The sequence below is a fragment of the Salminus brasiliensis genome, chromosome 14, assembly GCF_030463535.1.
Source record: "Salminus brasiliensis chromosome 14, fSalBra1.hap2, whole genome shotgun sequence".
Taxonomy (NCBI): Eukaryota; Metazoa; Chordata; class Actinopteri; order Characiformes; family Bryconidae; genus Salminus; species Salminus brasiliensis.
The window spans coordinates 15021309-15034871 of record NC_132891.1 but is presented as its reverse complement, the minus strand read 5'-3'; the positions used below and the strand labels follow the sequence as shown (position 1 = coordinate 15034871).

At 41.4% G+C, this 13563-nt stretch overlaps 1 protein-coding gene across 2 annotated transcripts; it reads right to left on the bottom strand.

The window, feature by feature from the left end:
* Window positions 1-1635: 1635 nt before the first annotated feature.
* tcea2 (transcription elongation factor A (SII), 2) lies at window positions 1636-13233 on the bottom strand. Of its 2 annotated transcripts, none has more exons than XM_072697206.1 (10): window positions 13076-13233; window positions 11955-12017; window positions 8175-8280; window positions 6766-6856; window positions 5609-5763; window positions 5256-5312; window positions 4048-4202; window positions 3734-3880; window positions 2934-3005; window positions 1636-2550 (listed from the first exon to the last, which is right to left on the bottom strand). In XM_072697206.1, the coding sequence occupies exons 1-10, from the start codon at window positions 13142-13144 to the stop codon at window positions 2542-2544; spliced, it is 924 nt and encodes a 307-aa protein (XP_072553307.1). In that variant the 5' UTR covers window positions 13145-13233; the 3' UTR covers window positions 1636-2541. The 2 variants fall into 2 exon arrangements, with proteins under 2 accessions (XP_072553307.1, XP_072553308.1); XM_072697207.1 differs by lacking the exon at window positions 13076-13233 and adding an exon at window positions 13012-13032.
* Window positions 13234-13563: the final 330 nt, after the last annotated feature.

Below are 13563 nucleotides of genomic sequence, written 5' to 3'. Positions count from 1 at the left end.
ACGTCTGCCTAGGTTGTTATCAGTCAGTGGCGCACCTGTGTTTTCCGTTGTGTCATATTGTGTCATATTGTATAAAAAAAAAAAAGAGATCAGACCAGATCAGACGTAAGGCTGGCCAATTAATGAAAAAATGAGCCTTAATCTTGCACCTGCTGGTTATTTCTTTATTTTTTAATTTCTATTAATAGATTATTTCTTTTATTCTGCTAGTACTTTCCCCACTGTGTGTGTGTGTTCATGTACCGTCCACCTTGACGCCATAATACCGCTTGTGTAGTCACGTGATTCCACTCCGTCCAGTCTGCAACATGGAGGAGAACTCAAACCCTGAGCCAACAGAGCAACTCAAGCAGCTTCTGTACTCGTTCATGAATCAGAACCGAGGTAAAATGTTCAATTAATCGTGATCCTGGCCTGAGGTCATATCGCCCAGCACTAGTTGGCAGGCACTCCAGATAATCCGATGCACGTCCACAAGCACTGCAGAAGTAAGCTCTTTACCGTAGTAAACTTTGATGTGTAATTCATTTAAAGCTCTGTAAAAGCAGGCCATGAACATCCTGAGAAGGATCACTACACTACGCGCACCATTTGTTTGGTTCGACTCCCCAGGAGTCCCGAGCTCTCCGACGCGGCACCACCGGGAACCCTGCGGAGCTCTTCCAGTAATCTCTACAGCCCAAACTAGTCCTGACAGGATTTATTTTCGGTCGAGGTAATTAAGAAATGTTATGACAGCTTCATGTGAATTACTGTTTGGGCGGCAGCCAAAGCGCTTCCCGCCACCTGTGCCCTGCGCGAAGGCCGCGTCCATCCTGCCAACTGATTAAGTTTAGCGCGATTAGCGTGAGGCGACGTCCAGAGTGACACCACTGGCTTCATGTGACAGCATCCACAAGATCAAAGCAACCTCAGAGAACTTAATCCCAGATCCAGATCCCTTTCTTTCGTGTTATTAGAACAGCTTACATTCAAATTGGTTGTGCCGTGCTCTCAGAGCTCACATCACACCGATGGAATTAGCGCTAGTGTCGCGCTGAGGTACATCTGATAACCCCTGAAAGACAGAATGCGCTCGTTTTCAGACAGCGCTCTTCATCCACACATCCATCTTCAGTGTGGCCCCAAATTTGCCAAGTTTGTGTGTGTGGGGGGTATTCCAGGAAACACTGATAGCCAATGCCCTTTTTTCTGTTCATTACATTTGCCTTGTGCGAGTGTGAGGCCCACCCTCTGCTCGGTTACGTTATGCAACAGCAGTGAGAGACTATTGGCCACTCTGAAACGTGGGGCCCACCCGCCGCCCTCTAGCGGCAAGAGCGCAAAACCAATCAGAGGAAGCGCATTTCAGAAAGGCCCCTCTCTGAAGCCTTTGGTTTTGGGTGCCTGACAACTGTGGCTGCCTCCGCTTTGGGGTTTGAATGGCCTTACAGAGAGGAAGCCGAGGCTACGTCGGGTTCAACGAGTTGCTGGCTTCCTGCCATCCCACCATACTTAGGGAATACGTTAATGTTTCATTTGCTGAAGTGTTTATTAATGGACTATGCAAAACCATCAAACTCTCTCACACACACACACACACACACACACACACACACACACACACACACACACACAAAGAGACAGCAGTCTGCATAGCTTTCTCTGATTTTAATGAGACTGGTCCACAAGTTCATGTAATACACATAATCATATCAAACCCACTGTGATGTTCTTCTGCTTACATAGGCCCTCTCAAAGGGGAGTTCAGAATGCCCATCATCTAGTGCTAAACTCTACACTAAGAGTCTTCAACTTTTGGAAAAGCAGCTCACACAGAAACAAAAGAAAGAAAAAAAAGCCCCACTTTATCTGGAAGCTCTCCTATAGATGATCTACAGAGGTTCTGATCACCAACTACCTAGTTCAACTAGCAGTTGGCGAATTGTGGGTTATGATTAGAGACAAATATGAAGCTTGAGTTTTAGTGCTGGATTAAGCTTGGAATTCTTAACTGCTCATCTGAAGGTTTATTGGAAATTGGCAAATCATCTACAATGATTGGTCCAAATAAAGTGTCACCACAAATCAAAACAAGTGCATAATCAGCTTTATGCATATCTGCAACACTACAGCATGTTCGCAAACCACTAAAATGTGCAGCAGAAATGTGTACGAAATCTTTATGCAAGACAACCGTGGCACCAGAAAGCGCGGAAAAAGGCACAAAGTGCATCATCTTAGGCAAGAGCAGTACTGAACGAGCTAATGCTGACTTGGGAGTCAGAGCGCTTAGAAGGCAATGGATGCAATTCCAGTACAAAAAAACAAAAAAAAACAAAACAAAAAAAAAAGCAAAACAAAAAGATATAAAATAAGATTATTTACATCAGATGCCTAAGATTTGCATAAGTAGCAATATGCACACCACATATATTACAAAGCTGTGAAATGGGTATAAAAAAATGACATTTGTTTCTGAAAAAAAAGTAACAAAGGGTAACAAAAAGTACCTCACTTCGTTAATTTGTAACTTCTTTACACAAAGAATCTCGCCGCTCCTTAGCAAAACTGAATGGAAAGAAAGAAACAAGAGAGGGATGAGTTAGGATTAGCTGCAAATAATCCATCTCGGAGACTAGAACTGCTGATTTTCAATTCATGCCACACAAAAAAGAAACACACTGGGCGTTTGCAGGACGGTCACACTCATTAGTTTGATCAAAAGCACACTGCTGTTCAATCCCACTGAGTGAATAGTGCCATCTTGTGGCCACACCGCTGCATTACAGTGCAAACACCATGCTCCAACTTGCATGCAACTTGACTGCACACACTCTATGGTCATCACCGTTTCTCGTTAACAAACGGAGCTTTGAGGCCAGCTTAACTGTGCGTGGTCTGTTGCAGCTGCCGTGTTAAGCAGACCGGGTCGTGTAATGAGGCTTGCTTACCTTCCACCGGTTGCCGCAGTCGTTGCACAGCACAAAGGTGGTCATCGGTTCATCTGCGCTACGCGTCTGAACCTACGAGCAGGACAACATGTTAACACCTCATGATTCTGTACAGACATACGGGCCTGTAAAGCTAATGTGCTCTGATACACATGCTGGGACACACTCCTCCACTCAGGTTCAGGGGATTTGCGGCAGCTGCTGTCCTGCCCAAACTCGGGGCCTGTGCTGACCTGCTCGGAGAGGAGTGTGTGCATGTGTTTTTACTCATCTACTGATAAAAGGGGGGATTTCAAGCCAGGTTTGCAATCAGACAGTCTTTTAAACTAGGTTTAGATTATATGGATACACGAAATGGACAAAAGTATAGGGACGCTGGTTCATTTAATGGCCCACCTTCATCAGAATTCTTTTAATACAGGTACTGATCTGGAAACCGCTTATGCGCTTTTCAATGGCACTGGATAGGACTACAGGCACTGATGAAAAGCTTCTCTACAGGGACAAGACAAGCTCTGTTTTAGCAATGGCTGCAACTTAGAAGCCAAATGCATTCATTAGAAGGGCTGTTCACTAACATTTGCACATATAGCGAAATACACATCCAATTGAGGTATATTTCTATATTTACTGCATTTCTATTGATCCAGTCATCATGAAAGATATAAGATGCAGAAGAACTGCCACATTAAAATTTTGTCAAAAAGTCACACGGACTATACACAGTGCAGTAAGCCTACGCAAATGTGTAAAACTGTGTACATGCGATTTCTGTCAGTGTTGTAATAGCATGGACATGCCTGGGTATAGGTGCAGCTCTTGCCCTTGCACTTCCCACAAATGAACATGTCGGTCTCTGTGCCGCCCACTTTGGAGAGCTGGTGTTCCCGGATGGATTCCTTAGTCAGAGCCTTCCTCATCTCTTTCAGCTCTGCACTTGCCATCTCCTACAAAGCATACACATGCATGAAATTAACTGCTATACTTTCTAAGAACTTCACTTTACATTCTCACTGGACTGCAGACACAAGCCCCGGATCACCAAGACTGACGAGAACAATGTATTCCATAGTCGTGACACTGATGCATCGCAATGCAAAGCGCACACACACACCTCTGCTGTCATGGTAGCAATAAGCTCGGGAGAGATGTTGCCACACAGTACACTGCGGCGCAGGTCGGGGTTCTTCTGGTCTTTAAGGTTGGAGATGCGGCTCCTCAGTCTCGTCTTGTACTTCATGTCAGTGGACTTAAACTCCTTGTAGATATGTAACAATCTGTTAAGGAACCACTGGGTTGCTACAGATACACTACAGGTCCAAATGTTTGTGGATACTCCTTCTAAATAACTTTAAGTTGCACCCATCGCTGACACAGTTCTGCAAATGCACACACACACACGTATAGTAGATGGGGGGGGTAACCTAAACAAAGGAAAAACTAGGGCTTTGAGTGGTCCTGCGGACTAAGGTGCTGCCAGGACCACTGGTTCAAATCCCAGTCATGCCTCTTGTTATTAGCAGCCGGAGTCAGAAAGAGCACAATTAGCCCTGCTCTCTCTGGGATGGTGGATGGCTTTCTCTCTCCTCACATCACTTCAGTGTGATGCTGGCCAGCACCTGTGATGCTACTCAAAGCAGTTTAAAAAGAGGTGGTTGCTGGTTGTGCATGCGTTGGAGGAGGCATGTTTAAGTCTTTACCCTCCCAGTTTTGGGAGCATTAGAAGTGATGGGGGTGGAGTGGGTTTGGTAATTGGAATGTCAAAAATTGGGAAAACTACACAAAACTAGGCAATTAAGCAAATGCAGTGACTCTACATTAACATGTGCAGAACTGTGTCTCTAAAGGGATTTGTGCACTTACTTTAACTTTACGAAAATCAACATGACGTAATTTGATCCAGACATGCCCCTTTCCTTGCATAGCATGCATAACATTTGCATAAATCATTTCAGTCAGTCAACTTAAACAAACTATTCTAAATAAATAAGAATATTTTTAGTATAATGTTAGGCATCATATTAGAATTTAACATCAGTAAACATGAAAAAAGACCTTTTCAACTGTTTTATGATCTTCTTTATGACCCCCTTTTTTAAAGCTTTAGAAAGCTTTTTTAATGAGAGAGAGAGAGAGAAAGAGAAAAAAAAAAAAAAAAATATGAAGCAGAACCTGACAGTCCTTTAGGGCTTTATCGATGCGTCCAAAAGATTTTGGAAGGCCAGAGATTTAGATCTGAGCAAGCGATAGATAGACAGATAGACTTCATTGATCCCGAAGGAAATTTAGCAATTTCCAAGCGAGTTTGAGTTAAAAGGATATAGTCTTCAATCTCTGCTGCCAAGGTATCACAATCGGCTCCAATCGTTTTGTAGTCATCTGTAAAAACAGGGGTGAAAAACAAACAAACAAACAAAAAAAATTAAATATAACTTTAAAATAACAAAACTTCAAAATAACAGCACCTAGCAGACTGAATACTAGTATTTGAAATGGTATTAATAAAAATGTAAATAAATACATTTTACCCAGATTCCAGGGGCACGACAAGCATATCTTGCAGGCCCACATGCACACACTTGAAGCCCCCATGGCGCCTAGAGCTACCCCTTAGGTATGAAGCGGCACTGAGACACATGCTCAGACTGCTCTGTACAGAGTTGGTCGGAACTCACCGTCCGTCTGCAGGGCCGCAACCAGCAGCTCTCTGCATTTGGTCCGCACGCTGTCAGTGGTGATGGGAACAGGGGGGAAGGAGGTGCACTTGGGGGTCGTAGGAGTGGTAGGTGTGGTGGGCGTAGTGGGAGTCTTTGGTGTCTCTGGTTTCTTGCTGGAATAAGAACGAAGGACCTGAGATATTAATACCTACACATTATCCTGTTGCACAGAAACATCTCTAATTTGGCTGTTTTAACTCCCATACTTCGAAAACTCCATTTAACTTTACATTGTGTTACAATTCCATGACAAACAGGCAAAAACACTTCCATAAAATCCATAAAATTCATATTCTCAACTAGACTGAACACTCATACACTTAATTGAACAAAAAAAAAAAGCTTGTAACTAAAACAGAAGCATGATCATACAGATCATACTAACTATGCTGTCAGACCATAGCCAATAGCCAATTCGTATCTGATCAGTACTTCGTCTTAATAAGAATTACACAATGAATTTCTTTGCATACTAATGTCCTTCTCTGAAGTTCCAACTTACTTTTTGGAGGTTGTACAGTAGCAATCAACATTTTTCAGCCCCCATTGTCAATTGCCTTTATTAGCAAAACTGACTGCTATCAGCTGCTATAACCAATTCAAACAAGTATAAACAGATTTGTGGTGGAGTTCTTGTGTGCTCATCTTGAAAATTTCTAAAAGGAATTGAATGCATCATGAGTGTGTCTCCTGAAGCAAACTACTTCGTGAGCGTATCAATGAGCGTAAAATTTTAACATGCGTTCAAGTTTCTTTAATATCAACTTTGGTTGAAACAACTGCCATCAATATTTGTGGTATACCAATCACAAAAAAGCCTGACGCTTCTATCAGTGTAGATCAAATAAACACATGAAACACACTAGCTTATTTCCAGTTCTTTCTATTAGCCGAAGCAACGTAAACACATCACATTATTATTTTTTTTTACTTTAAATGTGCCAAACAAGCATTTTATTATAAAAATCACATTTAGCGCCACATAGGTGAACTCTTTTAAATGCATGACAATGAAAACTGAACGGAATTCAGCAGAAAATTTAAATCTATTATTGAAGTAATAACATCAGACGAGGCGCACAAGCGATACTGTCTCTGTACACATACACACACACCTGTCACTGGATCCAGGACTGTCTTTAGAAGATGATGACTGAAGTGATGGTCCACCCTTGTTCTTCTCCTCTGGCTTACTCTCAGAACCATCTAAAAGAGAAGGAGGACACGTTCAGGTCTTCCACTCCCTGAAACATCTAAACAACATTCTTACCCTCATTGTCAAGACAAATTCTCCCTTTGCCTCAACTGCAGTAAATTAGCCAAAACACAGGAGTCCAGAATTTTTTATTATTATTTTTTTAGCCTTGAAACTACAAGGCTGAATGTAGCAAATTATTAATAAAAGTTTGAATAGAATCTAAACTGCTGAAATAGAATTACAGCAAATTACAATGATCAGCTAAATTTACAAACTTTCAGCCAACCAATCAAACAAGAACAATTAATTTAGCTCTACGCAACTTATATAACACGTACTTTTACACTTGTTCACACTTTTAATGGCTACTGCAGTCTCAGAATTACTCAACTCCTTCACGACAGGCGTCTTTAGTACTTCGTAGAGCATCCTTTTGCTGTTATGACCTGCTGCAAACATGATGCATTGCCAGACACCAGCTTCTGGCAGCGTTCCTGAGGAATCTTAGCACATTCCTCATGTGCAGCGGCCTCCAGTTCACTAATACTCTTGGGTCTGTGTGCTGCAACTTCTTTCTTCAAATCTCACCAAAGTTTTTCTATGTGGTTCAGGTCAGGCAACTGTGACAACCACCACAGAATCTTCTGAAACCAAGCCTGTATGGAATTTGAATTATGCTTGGGATCACTGTCCTGTTGGAAGGTCCAATGATGCCCAAGCTTTGGATCTTCACAGAAGGCATGATGTGTTCTTCAAGGATTTCCTGATACTTGATTGAATCCATCTTGCCCTGCACACATTGCAGGTTTCCAGTGCCAGAATAAGCAAAGCAGCCCCAGAGCACCACTGTGCTATTCTGCACTGTAGGCAGGGTGTTCTTCTTAGCATATGCTTCATTTTTCCTCCTCCTCCAGACACAGCACTGATCCATACGTCAGAAAATGTCCAGAAACAAAATCTCTTGGGCTCCCCCAAGAGATTACAGTTGGGGAGTGTAATTCATTTTTACACCACAGCGGTAAATACAAATCATGCATCTGATAGAAAAATGTGGACTAAGGCAATAGAGTAATATTACAGGATTTTACACAAATATTTCTCGGGGTTACGCAGCGCTATGCATTTCTTGAGCAAGGCCTCCAAAGCTACATAGCGTAGCAGTCGACATGCGGGGCCAGGAATGGCAACTACACAGAGGTCATTCGGCGTAGGCAGGTCAGGTACAATGAAGGTACAACTTCTACCTTATACCTATAATGCAAGGTAAAAACCTGCTGAGACCAGTTCATATGTGCATGAATGAATTTAACAAATGTAGAACTGTACCAAGCAGTTTCTTCCAGGCTTTGATGAGTGATTTGGCCAGAGACTGCACCTCCTCATCTGAGCTCTGCTTCCTCACAGCGTTCACGGACATGCCAATCCGCGTGGACTAAAGAACAACAGAGAAGACAGTTAGAGGTAATAAGAGTGAAACATCTAATCAGATAATGAAGGCATCAAATCTACTAGTGTACGTTCCAGAGCACATCACTGATTAGACTGTAGCAGAAAGAACAGTTGCCACTACACTGCATTTTGTCTTGATTAAGGCCAAGAAAACAAAAGATGCTAAGTTGCGATTGTGGGAAGCCTCTCATCTCTCCTCACACCATTATTACCACAAGCTCCTTCTGCACTCACAGCTGAGGGCTTTAAACCCTCTGCAATCCAACAACAACAACTTCTAAAGCGTCATGAAAAAAGCTCTCCTTCCCCAAGCTGACATAAATAAACTCCCAAATTACCACACCGCTAAAACTCTCATCCAGTACTGTTTTAGTTCCTGCAGCTGTAAAATAAATACGATTTTGGCTTTTAGATTCGATTAACCGAGTGATCCAATTTCGGCCTTTGGATTAAATTATCCTAAAGTTATCTTGTCCTCAACCTTTCAAATAAGATCCCTCTGAGCTCAAATTATATCATAAAATATCAAAGGTTGCCAAAACTTGTTTTTCAAAACTCAAAAGTAGCAACTAGGTTGGTGTAATCACAAACAAAAGAGACACTGATTCCGAAAAGGTATATATATATATAAAGATTGTGATCCATTACACATATCTCAGAGTGTGTGGGGTGCTCAAGACGGGTGGTACAATAACAAGGTGTATGTATTTTGGTCATTAATATTACATTTTAACCAGGTATTGATTACATAAAGTTAAAAGGCATTACATTGATAGTTGATGCCAACACTAACATATAACACCCTACCAGCTAATTAATTACTTCAGAAGACACTGATAGGCTAAATGAGACACCTGATGTGGTCTAAAATGAGCCTCTGTAGGAACAAAGACAGGCGATTTACTGCCTGTGGTAAAGGATGTGCTGCAAGGCTCACTGCTGGGACCCTCTGCCATTTCTCCAGTCCCCATTATTTCAAACTCACTCAATACTACAACACAGAGAACCGCCAAAACACCTCTACCAAATGTGCTGCAAACATTTTCTTTACTGTAAAACGGAACTGGCAAGTCAAAAACATAGAAACTAGAGATCACAGAAACCATGAGAGAGGAAATGTGAGTCACATGCAAAGTCTAGAGTAGGCACTCAAAGGCCTGCAGAGAATCTGTAGTGCAAAAAGGTACACACTCCATACAGAAGCACTACCAGGGATGGATGTACTGAAATCTGACTCCCATAATGTGTGGAAACATGTGCTGGGTCTGACCTCAAACAGGGACCTGTTTAACAAAACAGACATCATGCAGATTGTGGGCAAATTTGATGAGGCTCAACCTGTTATCTGCACAAAATGCTTTATGTGATTTGCCAGTCATAAGACCTGGTTTAAGACTATTTGGCTTGAAGAAATCCCTGTATTATCACTCAATTAAACAGATACATCACTAACAATCTTTCATTTTGGTTTTATTTAACAAATAAATCTGAACATCACCACCAAACACCACATTATCGACCCTTGGATCTCTCAGAACTACTTGGACTGAATTCACAGTTCATACTCTAGATTAGAGCTGGGTTTTTACATCACGATATTTAAAGAAATTTTTTACAATATACGATATTTAGCGCAATATTTTGTCAAGTAGATGTATGTAAATGCACCAACAGCTTAATTTTTTTTTTTAACTTCTATGCAAATACTCTCCCATACTAAGTACCATGATCTTTACTCCAAATATGCTGAACTCCATTGAATTAAATAAGACAGATTACACTCTTTGCAATGAAACATGCAGTTAATCAGTACTTTAAGCATATTGTGCACCACAATAACAAAATTGATCACAATATGATAAAATATTGTCATATTGCCCAGCTATACTCTAGATCATATATCATGGAAGGCATGACGTTGACGAATGAAATGTCTAAATAAAACACTGTAAACAGCGGCTAGAAGATAGCACCATTTATTTTTAGTAAGACCAAGGGCTTATAGTGTTTGTAAAATGTGAGACGTTAAGTCAAATGTATACTAGCGTAGTTATTTGATACATGGCCTTTGGCATTAACCCAATCTGCTGACCTACTAATAGTGCCCAGCCTTACTATTCAGCCTTACTGAAAATTGTACTCCTTGTTCTTGCATTGGAGAATATGTTTTGGTCTGCTTGTATAATCAGTGCGCTTCGTTATCAGATGTAGCTTGTTAGCTTCATGGCCTTATTTGTTACAGCCTTGATTCAGGTTACACTTTGGTCTGCTGTCTGTTCTCAGCAGAGCGAACCACAAATCAGCTTAATGTAGTACTGTAGTCATCGTACTGGAAATTTAGATGGTTTTGGTTCATTTAGCAAGAGACGACTTTGTGGCACATCAGGTTTTCTGGCTCATTTCAATGTTTATATTTTCTGAAAAAAAAAATAAAAAATTACACTATGGACCACCTGGCCCTTGGGGGTCCCTGCATTCCACTTTGAGAACTATGGGCATAATGGATTCACATTACACATAGGATAACCGTGTTTAATTCCCTTTAAGCCAAGAATCCATGATATACCAATAAAAGAAACTGCATAAGTCTCTTAACATTGCATCCATCTACCATCCTAAAATACAGAAACATATTTGTTAATTAGATCAAACTATGTAGCTTGTTTGCAATTCAGGCAGTGCAACATTCATCTGCTAAAAGTGCAAAATGTTTCTATGAGTGTGCACTCCTTTACACCTGGTACGAAGAGCAATCGCAACAGAGCGTCAATGACGAAACCAAAACACTCCCATAAGCGTTTTTGCAGCATTATGAGCTGTTTTTTATGCTTGGTGCCTATTTTTGACACCCCAACAACTAATCTCAGTGGAGATCAAACAAAAAGCCCTAAGACTCTTTCTAGTAACAGTAATGAGACAGAGTTGGAGGTGCAGGTAATAAAACAGATGTTATAGATGTTATCTACTGTTAGCCAAAGATACTGCACTCAAATGTTTAAACAAATGTGAAATAACTAGGTGAAATATCCCATAAACTAAAAAAAATGGAAGAGAACTACAAATTAGGAGTATGTCTTAAGTCTCAAACTATTACATGATACGTCTTTAGTTTGTTTACAATTTGACCCAACTTGCCCATTTCCTGAAGGCTTTGTACAGCTGAGAACGTTTAGAGTCGACCTCAGTTACGATTAATGGGAATCGATAGACCGACTCCAAAACAATTTGCTCGGCTCTAAAAAACGATTCATAAAAAAGGAAATCTGGCGAAATACAGTAAAGTATTAAGCAAAAAAAGGAGGTTTACTGTAGATGTACTTAATACAGAAAACTGTAAAAAACTTTTCCAGACTGTCAGATTCAGGCGGTTACTTTAATTGCCTATTGCTGTTGAACTTTTTTTTGGCTTTGTTGAGCAATGGTATCCTAAATGTGATCACACATCACGTTTTTCTTGAGGAAGAATCATTTTCAGTCAGAAGTAATACATCACAATATATCGTAATATGATACTGATGTACTGAGGCACAAATATCCTAACAATACATTATTCCCCCCACCTCCTTAACTCCTCTTCACCTCCCTGACTTTAAGAAGTCTTGCATTTATAAAGAAACGAAAGTCCACAGGTTTCTGTGCTGAAGTGGACGGAACTACCTGCAGGGTGTCCAGTGACATTTTCATGTTCTTCAGTTCCTTCAGCAGGTCTATAGCACCATCCTAAAAAGTTACAAAAAACAGGAAGCCAGAATTACAAAACAAATTAAAGCAACACACAAAAAATATAATAATACTACTAATAATAATATATATTAAATTTAATTTATTAAATAATAATTTTATAATTTTAATTTATTGATTTCTTTATTTTTAAGCTAAATCTGTGGAAAAGTATTACATTTCATTCTTTCAACCCTGGAAAAAAACATTTCCTGCTAAAAAAAAAATAAAAATAAAAATAATAATAAAAAGGACCGTTTCTGATTTATTTGGGGGTAGCTAAGTGTGGTTTGGCCGCTGCTGAACTTGGTGCGTGTGCGCGCGTGTCCGTGTGTACAGCAGCCGACCACTGGAGAAATTTGGAGAAGGACCAGTTTGCCAGCTCATCAGCGAACTACCGCAGCTGCACGAAAACAGACCCCGACAGCGTGTTAGTTCAGCCAGTATGAATTCAAGCCTGACCGGCGAGGCGACGCGGTGCTGCGTGTGTTTAGCGGTTCGGTGGCTAGTTAGCGATTAATTAATTAATTAATTAATTGACAGCAACGTCCTCTCATAACCCCAGACTGACAAACGGGCGCGTGTTAACACCCTCGCCGCCCTCAGTTACACGCTCGTGTTCCCTGTGCTACTGGTAACAGCACCGGTAACACCTCTTCTACACAGCGTTACCGCCAAACATGTCCGTTATTAGAGTCAAACGAGACGAACTGTGGAAGGACGGTGGTCCACACAACCTGCCCTCCAGGGTCCAGCGTCAAATCCACAGCGGGGCGTTCAATCGGGAGAGGAAGGCGAAAGCTAACAGCTAGCAGCGATGGAAGTGTGTAGGAGCTCCATCTCGCTCGGTGATCGTGGAAGACATTTTCAGCAACCGTCCGAGGAGCTACACCTACACACAGACTTGCGCGGATTTCCAGAAATTTCCTCCATAACTAAAAGTGCAGCACACTCCACTCCTGCTCAGGCAGGCAGGCGGTCAGTCCATGCCTACCTGCTCTCCGATGCTGGACCTACTCGGCGCTCCGCGGTCAGCCAGCCAGCCAGCCTACACTTACCGTGTTTTTCTTGTGCACCATTTTGTCCAGCTTCTTTGCGATGCGCTCCACTTCTTGGTCTTTCACCATGTTTAAAAACTCCTCTGTGCGCTGCCTAAGGTCGTACCTCCATTTATGTGTTTCTGGGGAAACACGCCCGTGTTTTTCTCTCTCTCTTGGTGTCTGAATGAGTTGAATCCACAGCCTTTTTCGCAGGGCTCGTCTGTTGTGGATTGTGGGGTTGTGGGAAATGTAGTTCCAGAGCCAGCGGAGTCGTTTAACTGTAGTCTACTGTTTTTACCAGAGGATATAATAACATTGATTTAACTGTAATTATCGGCTCTTAAAATGTTGCTTATTCTATAAAATTAAAAGCAGAATAAATCCTAAAATATTTTTTTTGCCTCTGGATGTCTGAAGCAGATTGTGGAGACTCCATGAGGGCCTATGTGGAGCTATGAGGGCCTTTATACGGCCTAATGTTATCTAAGCTAAAAATGGGGAGATTT

What these genes read in the sequence shown, in the direction of transcription:
- tcea2 (XM_072697206.1), bottom strand. Translation starts at nt 13,144, where the DNA reads ATGGTGAAAGACCAAGAAGTGGAGCGCATCGCAAAGAAGCTGGACAAA. An exon ending in AGTCCTGGATCCAGTGACAG is followed by an intron (nt 5,764 to 6,765) that starts GTGTGTGTGTAT and finishes TTCTTATTCCAG; the next exon opens with CAAGAAACCAGAGACACCAA. An exon ending in TTGCTACCATGACAGCAGAG is followed by an intron (nt 3,881 to 4,047) that starts GTGTGTGTGTGC and finishes TATGCTTTGTAG; the next exon opens with GAGATGGCAAGTGCAGAGCT.